The 26,417-nt window shown below is 42.7% G+C and overlaps 3 protein-coding genes across 3 annotated transcripts in view; 1 reads left to right on the forward strand and 2 right to left on the reverse strand.

Moving 5' to 3' along the window:
• Positions 1-2,813: 2,813 nt before the first annotated feature.
• On the reverse strand, positions 2,814-17,482 carry tecpr1b (tectonin beta-propeller repeat containing 1b). The gene is made up of 26 exons (XM_069713502.1): positions 16,882-17,482; positions 16,553-16,652; positions 15,408-15,640; positions 15,130-15,312; positions 14,828-14,950; positions 14,567-14,689; positions 13,771-13,945; positions 13,311-13,411; positions 13,115-13,216; positions 11,532-11,659; positions 10,788-11,404; positions 10,328-10,455; positions 10,054-10,209; positions 9,760-9,909; positions 9,487-9,644; positions 9,070-9,197; positions 8,512-8,605; positions 8,307-8,403; positions 8,126-8,205; positions 7,972-8,028; positions 7,724-7,898; positions 7,237-7,372; positions 6,956-7,048; positions 6,757-6,863; positions 6,409-6,528; positions 2,814-4,177 (listed from the first exon to the last, which is right to left on the reverse strand). The coding sequence occupies exons 3-26, from the start codon at positions 15,630-15,632 to the stop codon at positions 4,034-4,036; spliced, it is 3,600 nt and encodes a 1,199-aa protein (XP_069569603.1). The 5' UTR covers positions 15,633-15,640; positions 16,553-16,652; positions 16,882-17,482; the 3' UTR covers positions 2,814-4,033.
• A 2,124-nt stretch (positions 17,483-19,606) lies between these two features.
• bri3 (brain protein I3) lies at positions 19,607-24,933 on the forward strand. Its single transcript, XM_069713518.1, has 3 exons — positions 19,607-19,860; positions 21,317-21,425; positions 23,473-24,933. The coding sequence occupies exons 1-3, from the start codon at positions 19,716-19,718 to the stop codon at positions 23,603-23,605; spliced, it is 387 nt and encodes a 128-aa protein (XP_069569619.1). The 5' UTR covers positions 19,607-19,715; the 3' UTR covers positions 23,606-24,933.
• Positions 24,934-25,102: 169 nt separating this feature from the next.
• Positions 25,103-26,417, reverse strand: part of baiap2l1b (BAR/IMD domain containing adaptor protein 2 like 1b) — a 30,243-nt gene continuing 28,928 nt past the window's right edge. Inside the window, exons 13-14 of the mRNA XM_069713511.1 lie at positions 26,146-26,192; positions 25,103-26,056 (exon numbers count right to left, since the gene is read on the reverse strand). Coding sequence (XP_069569612.1) covers positions 25,984-26,056; positions 26,146-26,192 — 120 coding nt within the window. The 3' untranslated portion in view covers positions 25,103-25,983. The remainder of the gene's footprint in view (positions 26,057-26,145; positions 26,193-26,417) is intronic.

The raw sequence follows: 26,417 nt of genomic DNA on the forward strand, positions 1-26,417 counted from the left end.
GTGTTGTTAGACGAGGGCTGTCGTATCAGTCGTTACCGGGGTGATTCAACTGCAAGACAGTTGGGGGGGTGGGCGGGGGGGGGTTTAACATTTTTGATTTTGTAAAGCTTTATTTTATCCTCTGAATGGTGCAGGAAGCTGCTGGGATGTTGTTTTTTTGTTTGTTTGAATTCCTCGTCACTGGGTCTTATCGCAGTTCCCGTTGACGCTGAACAGACAGCTGCACTCCTCCATCTGCTATCACTACAAATCTTCGAATCACACGTTCAGTGAGATTGAGTTAAAAAAAGAAAAAAAAGAAGAAAAAAAAACAGCGCAAGATTTTATTTTTAAATGTCAGGAATGAAGAAAATGTCGTGAGCTGTTTGTCAACAAATGTGCAATGGGTTTCATGGATTAAATTTGCCCGCAAAGGTCGTAGGGTGACCTGGCGAGCGTGGCGGCATTTCTTCGGTCGTGTGCAGGGACTTTAAGCTTCACAAGAACTCACTACTAGAACAACAAAAAAAACACAAAAAAAACCACTGCTGCTTTTTTTTAAAACATGAGTGTCATGGACAGAGTTGTTTGCCTTTTTTTTTTTTTTTTTTTTTAATATATATACTTTGTGTCAAACTTGCTCAGATGGCATTCTTCCTCTTGCAGGACTCCTGTCCGGTTGCAATTGAGCATTTTGTGATTGCATCTTTTCATTTGCAGGCCATACATTGTCTCAGTGGCTGTACAGGTTTAATTGGGGACGTGCGTGTATTATGATTCAATCTGCAGAAATGCATAATGCAAATGGTTATAGATGAAGATGTGCCCCATCCACACACACACACACACACACGTTTTCATGTACAGCTATAAAATCCGTTATTTGAAACTGTAGATTTATACAGTTATTGTACAGATTTTTCCTTTAAAAAAAAAAAAAAAAATCAATTACCTAAATATTTTGTCACTGACAACCAGATGAACAGCTGTACATCACTTGTAGTAGATAGATGTCCATCTCACCTGCCCCATACAGAAGGCACTGTATCCTAGACGATGTATCCTCTGTTAAAAACCAGCAGCCTGTACTTCAGTTAAACCTGAACATCTATTTAAGAAAATCCTCTTTTATTTGACAACAGTATACATTTGCTTAATCTTGCACATTTGAGAAATGTAACTTAATGTTGAACTGTACCGATGTATATAAATGTTAATTTTTTTTTTTTTTTTTTTTTTTTTTTGGTCTGTAAATGGGAAATAATGTAACTGAGTTATAGGTATGAGGTTTCATTTTGTAATTTAAAGTTGAGTTGAATCAGAGGAACATATCACAGTCATCAGCTAGAAGCAAGTTAAATTAAGACACAAAGCAGATGTGAATTCATTCTGTCCTTTAAACTTGTAGATTTTAAAAAATATTTTTACTTCATATTGATCATGCTTAGTGTAATTGAATGAAATGTTTATAATTACACTGTTTAATATGAAAATAAATGCAAATGAACTTCTAATGAAGGGTTTTTGTCCTTTTGTTACATTTTTCAGCACAGTTTAAGCCCGTGTTTGAAGGTTTGATGTCTTTCCAGTTGGGTCGCGGGTGACAAAAATCAGGCCCGGCAGAATGTGGAACGTACCGGTGGATTGTTTGGAGATTTGCTTACAGGGTAGAATAAGATCCAAAATTCCTTCGAATGTTGTAAATTCACAGAAGAAAGTCAGAAGGTTTCTGCTATTTAAACGGCCTGTCATCCGATCAAAAATGGATTTTACTTGTCTTAAAGGCCGTATTGGAACGTTTTCTAGTGCTGTATTTATAGTCCTGACATCCTCATCAAGATATTTCTGTGGTTTTCAGTGTCATAACCATTTAAATGCCGTTTTACACCTCGATAAAGCCTCTCAGTGGAGCTCTGCTGACAACAAGCTGCTGTTAGTGGCTCATTAATATTAATGATCATCTCCTCTAAATTGGCTGAGTATTTTCCGAGTGACGCCTGACCAGGCCAATCACAGGTGACGGACTTGTCACACTGGACGACATACTACAGTTTGACATTTTCATGACATTTTGGACGACATATTATAGTTACATTTTTATTTCATTTTGGACAAAACACTACAGTATGACATTTTTATGTAATTTTGGACGACATACTATAGTATGACATTTTTGGGACATTTTGGATACTCTAGACATTTTTATAAAATTTTGGACGACATAATATATAATATAGCATTTTTAGGACATTTTGGACAAGGTACTCTAGTATAACATTTTTGTGACATTTTGGACGACATACAATAGTATGACATTTTAAAGAGATTTTTAGGACACTTTCGACGACATAACATACTATAATGTATTTTTTTGACACCTTCGACGAAATGCTATAGCATGACATTTTAATAACATTTTCCATTACATACTATATTATGACATTTTCATGACATTTTGGATGACATAATATATATATATATACTTATTATACTATTATAATAATACTTTTTATCTTCAGAATGATGGCATCAGAAGACTGTTTTCACTTCCATCTGCTATCAGAGGTAAAGTCTACCTGAAATCTTGGTTTCAGGAAATACGATTTTTTTAAAAAAATTTTTTTATAGCTAGCTGGCTAACACACATAATGAGGACACCTTACACACACAGTGATTGTTTTAACTCAATAAAGTAGGCGATGTCTTGTATGTAGCAGTTAAACATGTGACATTAGCAATATTTTAAGTCATACATATTTTTGTGGATCGGAAGCACTATGTATGTTTTGTGGAAAAAAAAACATCAGACACAAATTATTTTTCACAGCAGAGCATTTGTACGTCTTAAAACTCGTTTACAGGGACTCTTTATTTCTGTTGCAACATGATTGTCAATAAAAGCAGGAGTCTGGTTTTAATTCATGAAGAAATTCTCCAGAGTGAAACAAATCAATCATCTCCACAAAAAAAAAACATCTAAAAGTGTCTACTAGCGTTTTCATAACAAAACATTAATCCTCAAATGAAGTCAATAAAAGGCAAATGATTCTTTGTTGTTAGCTGACATGAAGCAAATCTACTTTGAAATGATGTCAGAACATAAAACAGTACTATTACACTTTTATTTCACATTTCAATGCCCGTGTAAGATGAATGTCTGATCTTGGTAACATTCACGCCTTCTGCAGTTTCAACAGTCACAGTCGTAGTAGTTATGCGGATGGGTATAATACTAACAGGAAGAACTTTCTTTATTGCAGGAGGATAGAGAGGTATTATCTGGTGGTGAAGAGCAATATAGTTTCACACTGTATGAATATCTCAAACTCGTTTTGTAAACGCCCTCAGTATTGGGGAGGCTTGTCGTCTTAGCAGATTGGGCGGAAAACACTCCAATCATGTAATAGGCCAAAAATAAATGGAGAAACTAAATTCAACAACTGCATCAAAAACGAATAAGTAAATGAAATCGCATGCAAATGTGTGACGAGCAAATTAGACACCAAAACAAACAGAACGACGAGATCCGACAAACCAATACCATTTAGGCTACAGTGGGATCGTGTGTTTAAAGTTCATTTGGTAACCAAGCCTTAGCCCTTCATCAACGTCCCACCCAGTCAGGTTTTCACAGGATACTCTGTATAAGAATAAAAGCTATTGCTGGATCCCACGACACCTGGTAGCCAAAGCCGAGTAAGAGCAAACGCATGCACTCACTTTTTTTTTTTTTTTTTTTTAGAATTTTTGCCCCACAAAACATTAAGATTTGTCCTGTTTTTTTTTTTTTGGTTCCCTTTTCTGTTTTACCATCGCTTGAACACCGATATGAATTCTGCCTGGGAAAGAGGCCAGGGAGTAACATTCATCCATCGATCAAGAGTCAAATCCACCTGAAATATACGGTCTGAACTCAGTGGTGGGATTGTGCAATCCCTTCACCTGAAGGGATAAGAGCCCGTGGGAATGGTCCGAAGAGACAAATGTGGATCCAGGCACGAACAGAGCTGAGGGCTGAGGAAGAGGAGGAGGAGGAGGCGGCGGTGGGATGGCGTTACACAGACACGGCGTTCCCGTTCTCTTGAGTCGCAGGCCGTGGGGGGACGGGGCTGCGTGAGGGGCCAGCGGGAGGAGGAGGGTGGGGGCCTCGAGGAGCCTCTGCCGAGTTCCCCCTCACACTGACGTGCTCCCATCCTCCCTGGACAGAAATAATAAAAATGGCATTAGCGTGTCTGCAAACTTTGCATTGCCTTTAAACACTGTTGTTGTTGTTGTTGTTGTTGTTGCACAGAATTTGTGCACTAGAGGGCACTGACAGGGCTGCAATGTGTAAGAAACGGAGCAGAAGCAGTGATGGGGATTGGTTTAAACCAGATCCAAAAAAATAAAAAAAACAATCAAATAACAATACTGAAAAAAAATAAACGAATTAAACTAACTAAAAAGGGGATGTGCTCACCCCGGGACAGATTACATGTTTTGGTTGATTTTTGAAGTGCAGTAAATTCAATCGCTGTTGCAGACAGGCATAAAAAAAATAATTAAAAAAATAAGCCTTTCCTCAAGTTTTAACTTTTTATTTCACCTTGAACTTCAAAAATATTTAAAAATGAACAGTAAGTGTGGCATGTGCAAAGGTTTGGGTCTCAGTCAATGTCAGTAAATAGTACATTTAAAAACACACACACACACACACACACACACACACACACACACACACACACACACACACACACACACACACACACACACACACACACACAGCTCGGGAAAAAAATTAAGAGACCACTTCAAAATGATCAGTTTCTCTGGTTTTACTATGGTTGGTTATTATTGGTATGTGTTTGAGTAAAATGAACATTTGTTTTATTCTATAAACTACTGGCAACATTTCTCCAAAATTTCAAATCAAAATATTGTCATTTAGAGCATTTGTTTGCAGAAAATGACAACTAGTCAAATTTTAGACAACACAATACTAATGTTTTAACTTGGGAAGAGTTCAGAAATCAATATCTGGTGGAATAACCTCGATTTACAATCACAGCTTTCATGCGTCTTTGCGTGCTCTCCACCAGTCTTTCACATTGCTGTTGGGGGACTTTACGTCACTCCTGGCGCAAAAATTCAAGCAGCTCGGCTTTGTTTGTTGGCTTGTGACCGTCCATCTTCCTCTTGATCACATTCCGCAGGTTTCGAATGGGATTCAGATCTGGAGATTGGGCCGGCCATGACGGGGTCCTGATCTGGTGGTCCTTCATCCACACCTTCACTGACCCGGCTGTGTGACATGGAGCGTTAACCTGCTGGAAAAAAAAAAAAAAAAAACACTCCTCGGAGTTGGGGAACATTGTCAGAGCAGAAGGAAGCAAGTTTTCTTCCAGGACAACTTTGTACTTGGCATGATTCATGCGTCTTTCACAAAGGCAAATCTGCCCGATTCCAGCCTTGCTGAAGCACCGCCGGATCATCACCGATCCTCCACCAAATTTCACAGTAGGTGCGAGACACTGTGGCTTGTAGGCCTCTCCAGGTATCAGTATAACCATGAGACGACCAGGTGTTGGGAAAAGCTGAAAATTGGACTCATCAGAGAAGATGATCTTACTTCACTCCTCCATGGTCCAATCCTTTATGGTCTTTTGCAAAACCTCAGCCCGGCTCTTCTTTGCTTCTTGTTGATGAAGGGCTTTTTTTTCTAGCCTTGCATGACTTCAGCCCCGCCCCTGGGAGCCTGTTTTTAACTGTCCTCGCCGTGCACTTCACCCCAGCTGCCGTTTGCCATTCTTTATGGAGGTCGCTTGATGTCATCCTATAGCTGTTGAGTGACATTCGAATGAGTTGGCAGACATCCCGGTGAGGGGAGAGTTGTTTTCGTCCTCTGCCGGTCTGCAGTTTCGTTGTCCCTAATGTCTGCTGCTTGACCTCGTTCTTATGAACCGCCGTCTTTGAAATTTGAAGGATGGAAGCAACCTGATGCTCACTGTATCCCTCTGCTGGTAAAACCAGAATTGAACCCTTCTTTTCCTCACTCAAAACTTTTCTTTTAACTCTTTTGGCATGGTCAGTAGTCATTTTTTTTTTTTTTTTTTTTAATTCCAATTACTTTTGAGGTGCTACTAGCACTGTTTCTGCCATCCAGCTGGTCCTATTGCAAGAGAATAGTGATGACCACAGCAGTGGTTTTTATACTTTTCTTCATTAAATAATATTTGGTTCAGGTGATCACCTAATCAGTACCTCATTAAGTAAAATCAGGTGTGCCTGTATTGGAATTCAACAGACACTGGAATGGAATGGCTGCCATACACGTAGAGATTCTGATTTAAGAAACGTTTTGAGTGGTCTCTTAATTTTTTCCAGAGCTGTGTGTATATATATATATGTGTGTGTATAGATAGAGCTATAGATATAGATATAGGTACTCACCCCAATACCATAGTCCCAGGACTGGCCCCTGGGTTGCATGGGTCCCACGCCCAGCCTGTGGCAGACAGCTCCAGGAGTCTCTCCAAGAAAACCTGGAACTCCATCTGCTATAATCCACACCTGGTAAAATCAACAGCACCAAAGTCCACATGTTTACCGTTTATTACAAGCTGCAGTGCAGTTGCCTGGAATTCGTTCGACTCGTGTGGAGGAGTCTAACTCAATTTTCTGTGTTTTCGTTTCGGAGGTTATACATTTCTAATGCCTCTGGTATATACTAACTTCTCAACCTCCAGTTCATTTCCTGGCCCTCACTTCCTGTGTGATGTAGGCTGTGGTAGTACTGACCTGGTCCAGCGGCCCCACAGAAACCTTGGTGCCGTTGTTGGAGATGAGCTCCCATGCAGAGCCCTGAGGGTAGCTAGGGGTGAGGCCCTGTCGGTACCACAGGTTACCTGCGTGACATTAAAGGAAATGATTCACATTTAACTCGTGTTTTTCCATTTTTAAAAGACATTTAAATCTAATAAAGTCAAATAGTACTCACTGTTATCATCCACAGCAAAGACAGAGGTCCGGCCAACAGAAAGCTGCCTGAGGGTCTGTCTCAGTGGAGAGGGAATGTGGTACCAGCACTCTCCTGCAGAGGGACAAGAGCTCTGACTGAAGTCTGGTTTATTTTATAATCCTGGGCACTGAGTGCATGCACTTACTTTATTCAACACTGAATCTTTATTCTCCCCCCCCCCCGCCACCCCCTTCCAGCCTACATTTTGACCTGCTGTCTTAGACATAAGATGCATTGTGACTTTTACATATTTAACTGACCTGCTGGGTTTTGAGGGGACACTGATCCTCTGTAGAACACCGCTCCGTCCTTGGCAATGGCCCACACCTGATTAGCTCCGCCGATAGAGATAGACTTAAAGGGCTGGTCTGTGCCGACATGGAGCCAGGAGCTGCCCTGTGAGATCACCAACAAACGGGAGTCAGAAATAAGTACGTTTTCAACAGCAGTTTGCAGAGATGATTGTGATCAAAGAATCTAAGGTAATAATGATAATACATTTTATTTGTATAGCACATTTTAGACAAGAAATGCAGCTGAAAGTGCTTTACAGCAAGAAAATGACATGCATTGTTTCAGAGATAAACTGATAAAAAGAAACAGAAAAAAAAACAACTTAAAATGTAATTTAAAAATAAGAAAAATAAATAACACGCATTAGAACAGAAAAAAATATTAGGATCTAACAATATACGGTAGACATTTGGTTAAAATCCATGAGAAAAATATTTTCATGAGGTTTCTCACCGCAGGGTTTTGGGGGCTGACTCCCAGCCGACACAATACATCTCCCTTGTCACTGAGGGCCCAGACGGGGACCTGCTCCATCGTGCTCTGGGCCAGACACGGCATAAGAGAGATGTCACTCAGACGGATGGGCGGGACCTGCTGCCATGGACCTCTCACTGTGATCTTACACTTCCTGTACGCAGCATATGTTATTGTTACGATGCTGTAGAAACTGTGAGTTGCAAACCCCAGAAATGTGTGTTTACCTCGTCCATCTTCTACGCCTGACAAAGTCTTTCATGGTTTTATGGCCATGAAATGTCCTGCAGGATAGAGACAACTCAGACAAATGGCACAAGTCTCTTTCTTAGATTTAAATTGCTTTTCGAGACAACATCCCGAGAAGTAATTGTTACATACGTGGGGAAGTCTGCAGCATACTGCCAGCCTTCTTTGTCTGTTCCTCCAGTGACGTTGTTGTCCACGGCCCACTCTGACACCTGAAACAGAAGGTGATGGTGGAAAAAAAAAGCAATGAAGCAAGAAATAAAAATGTACCGGAAAAACTTAGGAGAAACTGATCACTGAGATCCAAACCTACCCAAGACCACTGAGGGGAGGGAGGGTGGGTGTTGCCTTTGGTGCACTCTTTTAGTCCGCTCTCATCACTCCACATGGGGCGGTCTGTCGGAAGTCCTCTGCAGGAGTGAGCCGCAAGGACAGATTATATTTTAGGCTTTTAAATAAAACTACTACAAAGATCAACGGCAAAGACTTAAAAATGATCAAAGTTGAAGTGGTCCTACTTGTCAGTGTATCCAGTCATAGGGTTCCATCTTTGATTCTCGTATACATGCACACTCCTGACATCCGTCTGCAGGTGCACCTGAACGTTATCTTCTGCAGTAAACACAGACACAAGTTTAGTGGAAGCAAATAAATGTATGCTACATATAACTATCCAAAAGCTCTGCAGTTGTAGAGACTGAAAAGACTTGATCTGTGCTCAAGCAGTTGCACAATGTACCAGAAATTGTTAGCAAGAAGTGGATTGACTCCTTTTTGCATGTTTATAATTGCATGGCATTCAGATGGCAGCCATATTAGTATGAAGAACATTTGTCATAAGTAGTAAATAGCACTGTTAAATACCTGAATAAATATTTATGCAATATATTTCAAAGCATAAAAAAAAAAGTTTTTTTTGTTTTGTTTTGTTTGTTTTTAAATTAAATGCCAGACAAAGCTGAGCTTTTGCAGTTACTGAATAAGTTCAGATTAATTAATGATGATTATTTGTTGTGGTAACTATTACTTTAAAGTTGTGGGGGGAACATGGGTAACTGTCTGCAGGACATGTTTACCCGGGTTGGGCTGTTGCCCATAGCACCCGCTGTAGACCCAGGCGGTGCCGTCCCACCCGATGCCCCACACCAGCCCCAGACTGTTAGACTCTACACAGCGCAGGTGTCCCGGGACCTGCCGCCAAAACCTGCAGCACCGCACAGCAGAAGCACCCAGCGTTAGCCACAGGATTGTGAGCACACATTTTTAGCAGACAGAGACAAAGTGTTGCCACACAGAGTTTGAGAGAGACTGGCACATCAGCTGCACAAATAATAGCCACTTTAACCAGACAGTGCTGCACGTTAGCATGTTAGTAACATGTTAACTGGCAATGAAAACACAGACAAATATGGGAAATCAGGTCCAGACTGTGAGAAAAAGAAAGAAAAACATAAAGCGGACAGACAGAATCGACTACTTGGTATCTGTCTCACATGGAGTCACAGGACATCGTGTGTGCAGGGGCCTCCAGGGAGAAGGACGGCTCATGGACCATGATGTCTCCCTTTGACGTGGTGGCCCACAGGACCTGTCTGGACGGGGGACCTGTGATCCCTCGACACTCACAGCAATAGTCAGACAACAGGCACAGCTGAATAAACACAGGACACACCCACAAACAATGGGGAGTGTGATCAGCTTCAGCTTGTAAATGATCAGTAAAAAGGATGAAACTCTCTCAGTGTTTTCCAAACATGCAAAGTTACCCAGTCATTCATGTCCTTTTCAGTTTGTGCTGCCAGGACCAGAGGCCACCTCTGCTTGGTCCTTTCGGCCGTGTACACAGCAAAGGCGTAGTGGCAGTCCCTGAGCACTGGAACCAGCCCGGTCACTTCACTTATAAACACATTGAGGTACTGAGACAAAGAGAATGAAGAAAGAGTCACAACTACGAATAGACATTCAAATGACAGTTGTGTCTCCTGTCATGTTATTAATGCCTGCGCCTCCGCCACCTTCTAAGAGAATTGAACTTGTCATGAATTATCTGCAAAACCAACCTTTTTCTCGTCATACTGCGTGTAATAGACAAAGAAAATGCTGTCCTTCCTGCCATCAGACTTGGTGGACTGCTCCAGAGCGACCCCCACGTCGACCCAGCGCTGAGGTTTCCAATCTCTCCACCAGCGCAACGTACCTTTACGCACCCACACCGACTGGTGAGGGAAACAGAGGCAGGGATGGGGCCACATGTAGACACCGAGTTACGATCAATCTGAAACAGAAAGGAGGAGTTGAAGCCGAGTGTCAATATAAAAGCAGAACCAGTCTTACGTTGCTTCTCTCCAGCGGTTTCTTGCTGATCTCCTCTCTGTGTTCCTGCTGCTGCGGCTGCGGCTGCGGCTGCTTGCTCCACGCTGCTGACTGGACTGGAGTCAGCGACAGGGAGCTGGTGAGAGGACCTGGCGGACAGACGGACAAGTCAGACAGGCAACCAGAGGGACGACGAGGGCAGTAGATTTCTATACATGTGGAAACCCAAAACACAGCACACAGATACGCAGAGCACGACATTCAAACAACACAGATAAACATATAAACTGACATTGGACTAGATTTTTGACATGTTGTAGTTGTTTCCCCGTGAGATTCTTACATCATGTTGTGTCCTCTCACTACATGCAAGTCTCCTAAACCATCATCTCACCTGCAGATTTGACTATCCTCTTCAAACATGTTCATGTTTTTTGAGACTTTGAGTGAATATATCATCACATACTGGTTGTCCTTATACCTGTAGGACTGAGCCAGCTGATCTGTGAACTTGCATCCGCATCACAGCCTCCTCCGGAAATCCAAGCCCACACCGGCCCGTCCTCTTCCCCGACACCCCGGGAGCTCTCCAGGGTCCGCAGGGCATAAGTGGCAGCTGCACCCCTGTCGCCCAATGACGTCCTTGCCGCCGCCTGTGCACTCCGAGCTGCTTCCGACCCCTCCAGGTCCACGTTCATCCAGGGCACATCGTGTCCTCCAGCCTCAGGGGTCGGGAGTACCGGGGCCGGGGGCAGCTCCTCGCCCTCTTCCTGCGGTATCTCTGCGATGGATGGTTGCGGTGTGGAAGTTCTGTCGCGGTCGGAGAGCAGGCTGTTGATGAAGCTGTCACTCGCGGGGATGAAGAGTTTGGGAGCATCCTGTTGGGGGGCTGAAGGGGTGTCTTCTTTTTCCTGGGGAGGTGTAGGTGTGTCGGCAGCCCCTAAGGGGACCACAGAGGGTGCTTCTGCCTCCAGTACTGGAGTGTCAGTGGTGCTGTTTTGAGGGTCAGTGGCACCTAACTCCGAGTCTGAATCAGTGCAGCTCAGAACGGAGGCCTGCGAGGCCTCAGTCAGCTGGCCACCAAACTCACAGTCATCCCTGTTAAACAGTACAAAGACATACACAGAGGAAGAAGATAAGGGATAGACAAATTAAGAAGAGAGCAAAGATGTAACATGAACTGTATGTGCCAATTAAAAGATTCAGTTCAATCATTTACACAGACCTGGATGGAATAACCTCTGTATTATTGCCCCACTGGGCAGAAACAGGGATCCAACCGTTTCCACTTGGCTCAGACAGGGTCACGCCCATTCTAAAATACAGGCCTCTGTCTTCACCAACTGCCCACACCTAACAGAAAAAAGAGGGAAAACAACAACAACACAGAACAACAGTGAAACACAACGAACACGGACACCCACCCACACACTTGTTGTAACACGTCACATGTATCTGTTGAGTCGTTAAATTCACTCTCAGCGATCACAAGAAACAAAAAACCTCATTTGTGTGACTGAATCCCTAATAAGTATGATACAACTTTGATTTAGTCTTCAAAGACACATCGGAGGCACCAGCAGCACACAGGCAACTGTTACTTTATAAGGCCATATAGTGTAACACTGGCTCCTGCCACCTCATACACGCCATACCCATAACTGCAGTGCTGAAAAATAAAATATGGGATATGATGACGATGGCTTGGCCAGCTTCTAATTAGGGAGTCTCCCGTATGTCAGGCCAGTAGGAATATAGCCTGGGGATATATAAGGCTGGGCCTGAAGTGCTACTGCTGGGACATTGGCTGGAACGGCTGGCGGTGCTCGTGTTACAGGGTAGTCTTGGGGCAGGACTTGAGGCTAGAGGTAAAAGGTCTGGGGGAGGGAGGGAGACAGAAGGGGACGAGGTGTGAGATATGGGTTTGCAGTGCTAGCAAAGTCTTCAGCAGTGACACAGAGCGATGAGTTCCCCACCTCGACCCCAGCCTTGTACTGGCTTGTCGTGAAACCAGAGCCAAAGAAAATGGAAAGTGAATCAGCCAGAGGGGAAGCAGCTACAAGTACAGAGGCTGTGTGCAGTAGAAGCCAGCCACAGTAAGGGGAAATGACCTAAGTAGGTTAGAAAGCTAAAGTAAAAGAAATAATATTTTAATAATCAAAATCTAGCATATCGTGACATGCTTTCTTTGTTTGCGTCCGGTACAATGAAATGTCGCTGGTGTCGTCACATTTTCATCAAATCAGGTTGTACTTTACCCCGAGTAGGAACTGAAGTGTGCTTTTTGTACTTCTGCCATTGTGAGGGGCTTGCTTCTTCTACAAGTCCACCTGAGTAGTAATAGCAGGGTTCCTACAAATTTCCTGACTTTCACTGACAAAGTCCAGCCACATTCATTTATTCCCACCATTTTATGAGGTGTTTTTAGGACAATTTTTTTTTTTTTGACTGCTTAAACACTAAACTCAACAAAATATTTATTCCTAAATGGGAACAGAATGAATGAATTTGCTTGGGCTCGCCTAAAGCTTCTCCTCCACTGGGCTGCAGCAAAGCAGCGACGGACGGGGCAGCATGCTGATAAGTGTTGGCGTGGCTGTGAAGGGCTCCCATATTTTAATTGATCAATAGTATTGGAAACTTTAAATCTGGCTTTTCTGTCGTACATTTACACAACTTTGAAACCATTGTTTTGTAGCCAAATCTCTTGAAATTGTGTATTTTCCTACATGTTTGCCTTCATTAGCAGCTACAGGGAAAAACACATCAATTAGATGATGGTGACATGTTAAATAAAAATCTCTTAACCTGGTCATTTAGTCCGACGTCCACCATCATCATCTCCCCTACGATGCTGATCCATCCAGAGCCACAGGGGTTGTGGGAGTTCACGCCACGCCTGAACCAAACCTGGAAACACACACGCACATACAGGTGTAGACATGTTAATACCACAGTGAAGCACAGCTACTCAGTGTTACACATGTGGAGAGTACTGATTCACCTTGAAGTCTTTGGTGACCACCCAGACTACACTGACTCCGACTGCCACATGAAGTGCTTCAACTTCCTTTACTGGTGATTCCACCTCCAGCCACGATGTGCCTGAAAGAAGAAGAGACACAAAAAACCAAGATGTCATTATGACAGGCTGTCATCATTACCGTTTCTGTTCTGTGAAATATGCTGCCACAAAACCAAAGCTGCCTTTTATGGCATTTTAGTTATAGCATCACTTAAACATCAATCAACCAAATGCATTGCCGCTGTGCAGTGAATTCCAGATTTATTCCATAGACACCTTTCTAGAGGCATTATATTTTACTGGCACTTCCCATATTAGGAAGAAAAAAAATATCCTACGATAGAATTATCATGTCTGTGAAGGTAAAATAAAGGGGCCACGGTGAGATGTAATGGAAAATTATGTTGGGGAGTAAATGTGAGCTAGAATAAATGCTGACCTGTCGGGCTGTCCAGGGTGAGGCCAGTTCGGACCAACAGGTTCCCATCCCACAGTAAAGCCCACAGCAGGTCTCCAGGTCCGGCTGATAACTGAGACACTTCTTTGGGCACTTCTACCTCCTCCCAGCTTGAGCCCTCTGGGACCCGAGGATGGATACCCTCTCTGAACCACACCTGCAGGGTACAAATGATGTCATTAAATCATCTGGGACTGTGTGAAGTGTCAAATGATACACTCCTTGCCTTAAAGTAAAACAGAATATTCAAATGTTTACACAGTGCATTATAATTGTTAGACCACCAAAGTGTGATGTTTAAAGGATCATTTTAGCTGGTGCATCAAGTCAGTCAGGATTAAAAAAAAATTCAGAAGACCCTTCGATTTTTACTGGAATTATATGAAGTCATACTGCCCTCTTGTGGCCACAAATTAAAAGTGACCCAAACTCACAGCAAGAGAGCAGCCTGTTGCTACTGTTATATATTTGTTTTATTTCAGCACTATATGCTCTCATAACATTGAAATCTTTGTGGTGGGATTAGGACACAATGTTCAAGTGCTCAACAAGAATGTGTTGAAGTTGTTGATCAGGGAAATGTACACTACTGTGATCAAGAGTAGGATGTTTTCACAGTTGCATAAACTTTTCAGGACCCTCATAACTTTTTTGGTTTATTCTTCATTTAACTCCAGAGTTGCAAATTCTCAAAACCAAAGCAAAGCATCTAATCTGTCTCATGAAGTTGGAAAAAAAAAAAATCTAAGGCACATGGCGGCTGATCCAGTAGACTGACCTGTCCTTGCTGGGACACACCCCAGAGGTAGGGATACCTTCCGGACAGGTCGCTCATCTCCCAGCCGCCGCAGCTGATGTCACAGAGCGGCAGCGGAGGTTTTTTTGGATCATCCAAGGGAATCTGCAAAAAAAAAAAAAAAAAGAGCAACGGCTTGAATCTCCAGTCTGACCTGCACTCACCTGTTCTACATTTACTCACTCTGACAATGAAACGAGCAGGATATTACGGATATACAGAATAATCAGAGACTTTCCAAACCTTAGCCCAAGTGCCTTGTGCTGTGTATCTTCTGTAGCGTATCCATCGTCTCCGACGAACACAGGAGTTCCACTTCTTGTCAGGAGAGAAGTTGGCTGGGAAGTCAACAGCATACTCCCAGCCCTAGAGAGTCCGAGAAGTGAAGTCGACATAATATGACCAAAAACGGTACATTTTCTAGTTGATAAGAGCCAAAGTAAAAAAAAAAAAAAATTAAAAAAAACAGTAGTAAGACAGCCAGAATTAAGTAAAGACAAATGTTTATACTGAATGTGTTTATGAGGACCCGAGTTGTTTCTCACCCCAGTCTGGCTGGGTTCTCCTCCACAGGTCTGATCCACATACCAGTCTCCCTCCCACTCCCAGCTGCGGGAGGGCAGCTGGAAGCTGTGGAGCGGTTGAGGATTCATGCCGGCAACATCGCTCCACGGCCAGCGGTCGGTGGGCAGCAGCGTGTCAGTGAAGCCATCAACTGGGTTCCACCTCTGAAGATACACACAAAAAGAACACAGCATTAGGCTTTAAATGATATACATACGTGCATACGTGATCAGTATAACAACATGCAGCTTGGTCTGACTTGGTTTTCGTAGGTCTCCTCTCGGTAGCGGATGGAGGTCTCACTGGGCATCATATTGAGGTAAACATGGTGGTCACAGCCGATGCCCCAGCAGCGGCCCTTCCCCGCGGTGACGCGCTTCAGCTCCAGCAGCAAGTCGTCAGCACGCACCCATCGCAGGCCAGCGGTGGAGACGCTGTACACTCTGCCATACACATCCACGGCCCACAGCAGCGTGATGGGCATGATGGCCCCTGAACAGAAACAGCAAGACAGCACTCATCCTAGCAATCTCCTATATATATATATATATATATATATATATATATATATATTTTATGACTTTGTATACTCAAGGTACTTAAGACTCATTGATATACTTGAGAGATATGGCCATGATTAAAGACTACATTTGCAACTAGACTCAACCTTGATACTGACTGTTATTTTCCCACTCTGGTAGTTTGCATCATCATAATCAGATTGACCAATATACCGTAGTATACATGTGCAGTAATATTATTAAAAAAAAAAAAAAAGGTTTATACCTCGGTTGCTGTATTTATAGATTTCACATCAAAACCGTAACTTATTTCTTGTAATTGTAACTTTTTCGAGGAGTCACCTGCGTGTCATCTGCTGAAACAACAACAAAAAAAACAACAACAAGGCAAACCGGTTTTAATTTGAAGATTCTGACCGGAAGTCGTACTTTTATTTTGGCTGGGTAGCTTGACCCTTGCTTTATCGACTGATACTAATCCGCTACAGTATTGACTGTCACTATGCCGCCGAGTCAGGCCTTTATTTTTTTTTTCCCCCTTTTCTTGCGAGAGATGTGCAACTGTTTGCTTCAAACACGCCACCGAAACTGTATTTTGTATTCATGTGAACAGAACCAGTGGCTGCGCGTGTGGAGGAGGGCACCTGGACTAAATTGAGCCCCATCACATTAACATAGGTTTTTTTTTTTGCAGGACTGCAGTTTTCTCGGTTGAATTTACTACGGTTTACGGACTGCGGTGGAGCTTTACGCACGCACGCACAGCCGCGCACACACACACACACACACACACACACACAGCCGCACGCACGCACCGAGAGAGAGAGAGAGAGAGACTACCCAGTAAATCCAGGTAACGCCGTGGTCTCAAGCAGCAGCCTACCTGAATATTGGTATCCGATCCGCGGTTGTCAAGGAAATATCAACAGACGCGTCGTGTCATCAGGTCCGACAGCCGATACCTGCCGTCTCCCAGGCCCATGCTAAAAAAAAACAACAACAAAAAAAAAAACAACCCCAGATTCAAACCCCCCCTCCTGTTAAAACGACAAACATAAGGAAATACCGCCTGCCATGCAGCGTGGTAACACAGGTGGTTGATACGGACTGATGTACCGCAAAGTCGCCTGTAAGCTGTTTACATCTTCAGGGAACGGGGAGCAGCTGGCCTAACCCGCGAGGAATGTTAAAAACACACAAACGTGTACTTACGCACGAGGCAGCGTCATGAGGAACACCTCCGGGGGGAGAAAACGGGAAAAAAAAAAAAAAAAAAAAGTAATGTCATTCATGCACACGGTGGTATTTAATCCCACATTCTGGATCGCAAGGAACGCTCCGTGCAACCCCGAGTCCACAACAGGAAATGGAGGAAGTGCTGCTCCGATTGGCTGAAACACGGCAGGAGGGGTGTGGGACCTTTCTCTCCTATTGGTCAAACACTGGAGCCCCTGATATTTTTTTTTTTTTTTTTTCCGACCGCCGCTTCTGATTGACGCGCATATTTCAATAATTTATTCAACGCCGAATTCATTATTTAAGCGTAAGGTTGGTTTTACTTGTTTGGCAACAGCTCAGAGCACCACGCACCAGGATAAAAAAAAATAATAAAAAAAAAACCCCGAGAGATAGCCTTTATGTAACTTCCGTGCCTTTGGGATATGTTTATTGAGGAATGAATTAAGTTTCTGCACCTGCAGACCAAGACCACAAACAACCGTCAGAGTGGAGCCAAAAATATTGAGCAGAACTCATTTTCAACTTTCCTCATGTAAAGTTTATGCCGTGAATCTGCTCGTCGTAAAAAAACAACAACAACAACAACAACAACAAACAAAAACGAGTGCCTTAGACAGCGCCGTCATCACGACGGGGGAGAGGGGGTCCCGGGTTCCGCACCCTGGACAGAGGTGTGGACACACTTTCGTCCAGCTGAGCTGCGGGAGGTTGAGGTGGCCGACACCGAGACAAACCGCACCTGATCTGATATCAGCGGTAGAGAAAGAAGTCAGAGCTTAACCTCGAATACTATCGCAATTCGTACATGAGTAAATAGTACCAACGTAACAAAGTACAAATACTCCAGTACAAGTCCTGTATGTGTAAGCAATATGTAGCTGGCTGATAAGCAACTAGTTTATCTGCTCTGTAAACAGGTAGTTTAGTCCAGCGGTTCCCAATCTGTGGGTCAGGCCCCCTCCATAAGATCATAAAATAAATAAGGTCCTGAGACCATTAATGGGATAGGAAAGAATGCGTTTATTTTATTTTTTTAATTTTTTCATGTATGTGTAACTAGCTCACAATATTGTACTAATGTTTCTATTGCTTACTCATTATGGAGCACAATTATTCATTGTTTATTTTCAGCTGCAGTGTTGTTTGTTTAACATTGACAACAACTCCCATGATTTGCTGTAGCCTACTTTACATTGTCATCAAACTCTCTTTTTTTTTTATCATGGTTTAAATAAGGAACACCTCATAACAGAAATTACTTAGTGTTTAAAAGTAAATATCTGAGAAAAAAAAAAAAGCCTTAAGAGTCAATAGTGAGTCACTGTGGTGTCCGGTCGACCCTCGGTCCAACATGAGAGGAAGAAGTAGCCCGTTCCTCTTGTACGAATGAACAGAGCAGTGAACACACCAATGGCTAACAAAACAGAATTAACGTCGGTGTTGCTTTCCACTGACGGAAACAGCTCCCGGTAAAGAATGAAGTCTGACGCCGAGTTCAACGTTTCTTCTAGACTGGGAAGTAAAAACTTGCTAAAAACACTAAATGTGTGACGTCACTGGTAATACTGAGACAAATATATGATATTCCTCTCTGAGATTAGGCTGTTGTCAATTAGGAGCAGAAAGTGGCATAAAGGGAATATATATATATATATATATATATAAAAAAAAAGGTACTCAAGAACAGTGAATGTTCACGTCACTTTCCACAATTAAAGCACTGGTGCCATCTCTAAGGGGCCGTAAAATATTATCTGAAAAAAAAAAAAAAAAATGTGCAAGAAACTGACAAATACCTGAAATGCTTTTTTTTTTTTTTTTTTTCCCAGTGGTTAAACATTACAAAACTCTCATATTTACTATTTGATTTATGTTTTAACATCTATTTACGGCCTGGCCGTGATAGTGAAAGTAGCAGAATGTGAACGTATAACCCGGTTCTTGTACTGATTTGTCCTTTTGACGTTTTGTTTTTAATGTCATACTCCGAATAAAAAAAAAAAAAAAAAAAAAAAGGTTGTAATGTTATGCAACATTAAGATACTCTTAAAGGTCAGCAATGATGTAAGTCCCAGTGCGAACAGGTTGGGCCTCCACTCAGACTGAGGCAGTGGACCGATTATGTCATTCCAAATACTGCATTATATATCTATATATATATATAGGAATAAAAACAGTCGTTAATCATGTTATTTTCTCTGTGATTAGGCGGCCGGCGTTGCAGTGCAGCCTTTTGTTTTTCATGCACTGTTGCTTTAAGAAGCTTTTCACTGCGCAGAGGCGCTACAGCAGCTCGTCACATGATTCCTCTCTGGTGACAATCCAGACAGAAAGGAAAAGCCTCGCCGACTTCCAGTTGAGTCGAAGGCGCTGTGATGACGGATGACTGTTGTTTCGATGCCAAAGGACCAACTTCAAGGAGGGAAATGGAGTTAAGTTAACCGCTACCGCGCAGACTCAAGACCATCCCTCTCTCTCTCTTTTTTTTTTTTTAAAGTGGCCCTTTTGGTGAACACTTGGGGTTGTTGCGCCGCCGGGGGACAAAGTTGGCGCATGGAGAGGGACGAAGTTTCATTTTTGCGCAGCGTATTTTCTTTGTTTTTGTCGCCACTGCGTGTCAACCAGCGTCGCACAGCTTTTCGGGCGACAAAAGCTCAGTAGTCCCCCCCCCCTCCCCTCCTCTCCCGAGTTTCCCCCCCCCCCCCCCGTTTGGACGCCTTTCTGTCGCTGGAGACTTTTTTTTTTTTTTTTTTTTTTGAGGGCAGACCACGAGACGAGTTTTTGAGGACGCGCTTACAGCAGGTGAGATGGTGGACAGCAAACCTCTCCTTCAGGACAGACCTCCCGCCTACAACGCCGTCCCGGGGGCTTACGAGTACGGCCCGCAGCAGCACAGCTACGGGGCCATCCCTCCTGCGGCACCGCCGCCCTACCAGTACCCCGATGGCCAAGGCGAGTAGCCCCGTTCATGTTGTACACGTACACGGTCTAGACGTTTAGCAGAAAGTAAAGTAAACCAAACGAGGGCGAGAGGCATCGCTCCTCCTCACTTCCGGCTTAGTTTAAGAGAAAGCTTTAGGGCCCTTTTTATTTTTATTTATTTTTTATTTTGGGTTCCGGTGAGTCTGCGGTACAGAACATTGTAGCCTCAAGAGGAACGTTTTTTAAACTACAGCCAGACTTAAAAGTTGTTCTGTGAAAAAAAGTAATTAGTTTCGTTTATCAGGCACATACCCCCCCCCACCCCCCTTCCCGACGATGCGCATGCGCAGTATGATTATAGAGATATCTGTTTTGCTGACTTTTTTTTTTTTTTTTTTTTTTTTTTTTTTACATAATTAACACAAATTAGCGCAATTTGAAGGTAGCGCACCATTAGTGCTCCGTAACTCACTAATAAACAATGAACCTTTCAGTCAGAGGATTATGTTGCCGGCAAATCACCTGGTCTGAGTGTTTATAAGAAAAGCCATAACATGTTCATTGCGCAAGAGCCGCAATGAGTGTGTCAAAGAAGTTCGGCTTGTCCTCCGGAGGAAATGCCGTTTCGCGTGTCATTTCCTATTTGCTGAACCACACGCACTCACCTGACTGGATGAGACCAGTCTGTCGCTGCTGGTGATCATGAAACACTGAAGGTGCACGGCTATGTACTACAGCTGTTAGGTTTTAGTCTCCTCACGGTCACGTGTCCTTATCAAAACTGCGTCCGTCGCGTCGAAGTTCAACCGGTGTCACACAAACAGGACCGCAAATGTACACAGGTGGTCACAAAAGTCCAACACCCGCAGCACTTGTCAATCTTTGACTTTCTCTAGCCGACTCACATTTATAGTGACTTGATTCTCAGGTACTTCTAACTTGGCTTCTTTTATTTTATTTTATTTTTTTTTTATTATGGAGAGGGTTGATTGTGGCTTTTATTGATTCCAGTAGCTTTATTTAAACTTGTCAGTCTTGTAACCTCTGAATGTATAATAACAAGAATAATTTAATATATAAAGCACTTAAAAAATAAAAATAAATAAATTAAAAAAAAAGTTACACGCCGCCTTTCATGATATTACCAGGATTCAAACATTTCAGTGAGGGGGCAAATAAAATCAGGCAGAAATAATACAAATAAAATGGGATAAAGTAATATTAAAACAGGTGAGATTATGATGGTGGGAGGAGGGGGTGGGGGGGGAGCAAAAAAAAAAGTGCTTTTTAAAAAAAAAAAAAAAAAAAAAAAAAAGTTTAAATAAGTGATTTTAAAGATGTCACTCATCTTTCGAGCCTCAAAACGTAAATGTCAAACTTGTCAAACCTCGTCACAGTAATAATTGCAGCCTCTGATGTGTGTGTGTGTGCAGTCACACTTCAAATAAATTACAACGTGTGCCACCCTCCTTTTTCCTACCTGCAGGTTACCCCTCAGCCCAGATGGGCCCGGCTGTATCCCAGCAGCCCTACCCTGGGACGTACACCATCATCCAACCCTCGGTAGTGGTGGTGGGGGGCTGCCCTGCTTGCAGGTCAGGACACACACACACACACACACACACACACACACACACACACACACACACACACACACACACACACACATATTGGAGTGTAGATAATGGAGGTCTAATATGAGTCCATTTTTAAAAACAAGTGCAGTTACTGACTGTTAACATGAGCGTACCATGCTCCCTGATAATGAGAACAGTTCCCTTTCAGGCGAACACCATCAATCTCCATCTTTGTTTGTCTTTATATATTGTTGCTCATCTGTATGTCTATTTTCACAACCGAGTACAACTGAATGTTCAGCTGATCTTTCAGGTTTTTTTTTTAGTTTTTTTTTTTTTACATTGGTTTCACTGTGTGTGAGTCAACATCCTGTCAGTCAGATGATTTCAGCTTCAAACATGTGATTGGGCCAAAGGTGGCTGCAGGACACAGTTCACGAGTGCAAAATGGAAATGAGAAATGCTCATTTTCAATTGTGAAATTTACACAATTAAATACTGTTTGTCTTTTACAGGAACTAATTTCAGAGCTTTACATGTCACAACAACTCAGCAGGACTGTTTAATGTCGTGAGGTGAAAAAAAAAAAAAAGCGCGGAGCTAAGGTTCTGGGTTTTACATGAAATTAAAGTTCAGATGGCCTACGTGCCTTTGTGTTTGGAATGATTGGCAAACTTCGACGCTTACTGTAAAGTGAAATGATGTCATAAAGAAAGGGGAACACCTCTGTGGGTTGACATACTTAGTTTACTTATTTGCTAAAACTGCAGTGAGGCTTCTGTATTTTCTACAAATGCAGAATCAAAATCAGCTGTACAAATACAAATTTAGCTTCATTTCAGCATATGACAGCACATTCATGGCATTCATTTATTTTCCCACTTTGATACCAGCCCTGTATTTCTTAAATTAGAATGGACGTACTACTGCCTGACACTTGGTGATAACCGTAAACTCCAGTATATTTTGTAAACTTGCAGCGTGTAAAACATTTAAAAGATTTTGAAAAGGCTGCTACTATATTTGCACCATGACAGACAGCTCCCGGCACCAGTGCAAAAAATGCAAACACCTATGAGATGACACCGCTGCACAAACTAATGAGGTTAAAAACAGTTTAGCATAACGGCAGAATCTAATATTAAGAGTGAAATTAAGGCCTATTTTTTTTTTGGGGGGGGGGGGGTTATTTCAATTTTATTGCCCCTTGACTCTCCGAAAGAAAAACAATCCAAAGCTCTGTGACACAGGGTTATGAGTAAGTGCTTTTTAATTATTATTTTATTTTTTTAAAGTGACCCTTACTTCCCATCTCTCCGGAGTCTCTGTTGATACGTTGCATTAGTTAATTCCTTCGTGAGACTTTCAGCAGATTTCCTGGCCGCACTGCTTGGTGTAGTGCAGTCATGAGACCACGGTTAGCACTTTGTTTACTGCCCCTCTGGATTAAAGCTGGCCCGGGACGCAGCCTGCTGGAGTTCCCCTTTCCAAAACCCGCTGCTACACGATTTGGGGGAATTATTTGATTATTTGCTGTTGCCTGTCTTTCTTTTAAAGGTGTTCAAATCTTTTTGTGATGAAATGGAGGATCAGCGTGAGCCAAATGTTGCCGAAATTGCGACACCTCGCGTCTCACGAACAGCCGTTTGTTCCCAGAACTAAGAGACGCCTTGGAAAGATGCGTATGGCAAATGTTGAACTCTCTGACTTTAAAGACGAGTTTTGAGATTTGGACAACTTTTCTCTCCCTGCCATAAGCTTACCTGGCTGTAATGTCGAAGAAGATGAGGAAAGACAAGGAGAGCTTTTGTTTGCCTTTTTCTTTACAGTGAGACTCGGAACTGAAAAGTGTCTTCTTGATGGTTCCTGTACCTATAAATGCTGCTGTAGCGAAAAAAAAAAAAAAATTCCCCTTGGGGATTAATAAAGTAACTATCTATCTATCTAGTAAATTTGTGATGAATTAAAATTTTCGATGGCGTAAACTGTGTCCCCCCCCCCCCCCCCCCCGTGTGTGTGTGTGTGTGTGTGTGTGTGTGTGTGTGTGTGTGTGTGTGTGTTATAGAGTGGGTGTCCTAGAGGATGACTTCACCTGTCTGGGGATCCTGTGTGCCATCTTCTTCTTCCCCCTGGGGATCCTCTTCTGCTTCGCACTGCGTCAGAGAAGGTGTCCCAACTGTGGCGCCACCTTCGGCTAGAGGGACCAAACTACAGCTCATACACACGCTTGTATCCCTATGCCAGGCACAGACACACACACACACACACATATAATCCAGCATTTTGTTTTTTTTTGTCCTTCATTTTGTTATCTTTTCTTAATATTGCACATCGCTGTTGCCATTGTGTTGTGTACAACAAATGATCCAGATATTACCATTAATCATCATGTGAGTTTTTATTAGCGGCACGTGTAAAGATCTATTTTCATCTGCTAGTTAAGGATATATTCTAGCATATGTAAGTGTTCAGCTGTTGTCAGTGCCTTCACTACATGCTGAGTGATCATCAGATTCCATCAGTCATGATTTCTTGTGTAGATTTAGCTCAGTGATCAGAGGATCTGAGCAAATTCCTTCCTGTTTTGTTAAGTCAGAATTAACCAGTCATATATAGTTATTTTGCCTGACGATTTTTCTTTCTTTTTTTTTTGTATTTGCTGGTACACCGCATACCTACTTTTTGGTGAACATTGTGCTAAGTAACATTGATGAATTCGCTTCTTTTTTTTAGGAAATCCAAATTATTTTATCAAACATTTTGTTCCCTTGTTGGTTCAGTGTGCCACACAGAATAACACCTAAAACACGTTTAAAAAAAAAAAAGAAGAAAAAAAAAAAGAAGATCCTTGGACTGTTATAGCTGCAACAGCGGCCTCGTGTGAGACAGAAAGCATTTTGTCTGTTTTTGTTGACATTGTTTCTTGGGGCCATATTTGCACTGACCGTTTGTCTGATGATTATTCTGCTGGGTTGTACCTTTCCAGGGCCAATGCAGATCTCAGGTACATACAATCTGAAATGCCCTCGACTTTCCAACCTCAACCACTGTTCGACTTCGGTCTCCTACTTATTTTACGAGGACTCTTGTGTCAAAGCGCAGACTTGTCCTTTAGTGCGCAGAGTTTAATTTCAAGGAAGCATGCTGAGTAAAAGCTGGAGAAATCTCTCAATGATGTGTATAATCTCTGGATTTTCACCTTAGTACTCTGTGACAAGTCAACCCGCCCTGTTCCTCCCAGCCAGACAATCAATCGAGAATGTCTTTGTCTGTGTATCTGCAGTATCTCCACGTCTACGTCTTCCATCACAGCACGATGTTATAAAACTGTCCTTGGCAGAAAAAGAAGGAGATGTAACTGGGTGGGAGGGAGTTAAAAAAAAAAAAAAAAATTCTTGCTTTAGAAAACACTACGCACGCTCGTATGATTGAGGTTCTTACTTTTTTTTTTATAACTCATATATACATATATATATACACACATATATATATATGAGTTACTGTAATTAAAAATGAATGCTACTTATGCTTTTGATTTCTTGCTTGGTTTTTTTTCTTTTCTCGAATGGATGAATGTTGTTCCTCCTGAGACAACTATATAAACAAATGAATGCACAAGAAGAAATTTCAAAGTGGCACTTTTTTTGCGGAGTACGTGTGCACGATGACAAACTAAACCTCAGAGAGAAGAAATGAAGAAATAAATCTTTATTTTTCATACAGCAAATTCTATTGAGGGTGCAGTGTGGGTCAGCGGCCGACGAAAATTAAAACGATAAGACATCTGTCTCGCCATGTGTAATGATTCAAACGGAAAGGGTTGCGCTGTCCACAAGCTGAAGAATGCAACAGGTCGATCATATTTTACAGCAGATATGAATGTGTCAGTAAGGCAGAAGTCCTGTTTCCACACTACAAAACTTAAGTTGGATGGCAAAGGACAAAATAGCATCTGTTGTGCAAATGTATATTCAAGAGGACAAAGATCACTTTGTGCCTTTTGGGACGCATTTCTTTAACTCATCGCTCGTCACGGCGACAGTCAACATAATTGTTATCGCGGTCTACATTATCGCAAGGACCTGAAGGTGAAATGCAGATGTCCTCGACTGTACTTTCTTCTACTGTCCCATGGCAAAAGGAAATATCAAGTCATTCTGACAATGAACAAGCAACATCAAAAGCATAAATACATTGCAATATTTCCTTTGACCATTTCCATTGATCCGTTTCTCAAGTGCTGGTAAGAATGTGGTCATTTAAATCTCACCACTACATACAGAGGGACAAAAATAGACATAGAAAATATATATATATATATATATCATAAATATATGAACATCTGTTCCGTAAATAAAATGGTCCCAAAATACTCCATACTTCCTGTGAGGGGATTCCAGATTCAAATGGCATTTTTATTTCCATCAGTACTGGCGAAGTTAACTTTGGTTCCATCCAGACCAGGAGAAGCCGGTGCACAGTGAGGACAGAAGCGGAACTGCATGTCCCGGAGAGATGACTCGGGAAGCTTGATAAAGGGGCGTGGGAATCGAGGGTGGCTGAAAATGTGGACAGATCAGATGACCGGTCCAGAGCGGTCGTTGGTGACGGTTGGACGTAGCCTCACCGTGGCGAATGGGTTCCCTCCGCTGTGAAAACGCAGCAGAGAGGAGCGATGAGCGCGTGTCTGAGCGAGACAAAAAGCGAATCACCTTGTTCACGTTCTATTGCAACTCACGCGAGGTAAGCGGGCGAAGGTCTTGAGATGCCGTTCGACTGGACTGCCTGCGGAGAAAACACAAAAGACACGCGTCACACCCGACTTGCAAGGCCAGCACCCTGTGACGCAGTCGGTCGCGCAGTGCGGAACCGTGGCGCATTTGCGCTGCGAACGCCTCAAGCCATCCCACGCGTCACCGTGTTTGGTGCGCTTACACGCGTTTGTGTAATCCGACACGCGCACACGCGGATTGGACACGCTGGTTGAACGCACGGGCCGGGGTGTGGCAA

This window comes from Brachyistius frenatus, unplaced genomic scaffold (genome assembly GCF_029030835.1).
Source record: "Brachyistius frenatus isolate BFR_SWC_R1_liver_20210118 unplaced genomic scaffold, ASM2903083v1 Contig_119, whole genome shotgun sequence".
NCBI lineage: Eukaryota > Metazoa > Chordata > Actinopteri > Embiotocidae > Brachyistius > Brachyistius frenatus.

Excerpts from the sequence above, each read along its gene's own strand:
- bri3 (XM_069713518.1), top strand. The coding sequence starts at position 19,716 with ATGGTGGACAGCAAACCTCTCCTTCAGGACAGACCTCCCGCCTACAAC. Across the intron at positions 19,861-21,316 it reads CCAGTACCCCGATGGCCAAG|GTTACCCCTCAGCCCAGATG; the intron begins GCGAGTAGCCCC and ends TCCTACCTGCAG. Across the intron at positions 21,426-23,472 it reads GGGGGCTGCCCTGCTTGCAG|AGTGGGTGTCCTAGAGGATG; the intron begins GTCAGGACACAC and ends TGTGTGTTATAG.
- tecpr1b (XM_069713502.1), bottom strand. The coding sequence starts at position 15,632 with ATGCCCATCACGCTGCTGTGGGCCGTGGATGTGTATGGCAGAGTGTAC. Across the intron at positions 11,660-13,114 it reads ACGTCGGACTAAATGACCAG|GTGTGGGCAGTTGGTGAAGA; the intron begins GTTAAGAGATTT and ends TTTTTCTGTTAG. Across the intron at positions 10,456-10,787 it reads CAGCTGGCTCAGTCCTACAG|GTCCTCTCACCAGCTCCCTG; the intron begins GTATAAGGACAA and ends TCTGTCCGCCAG.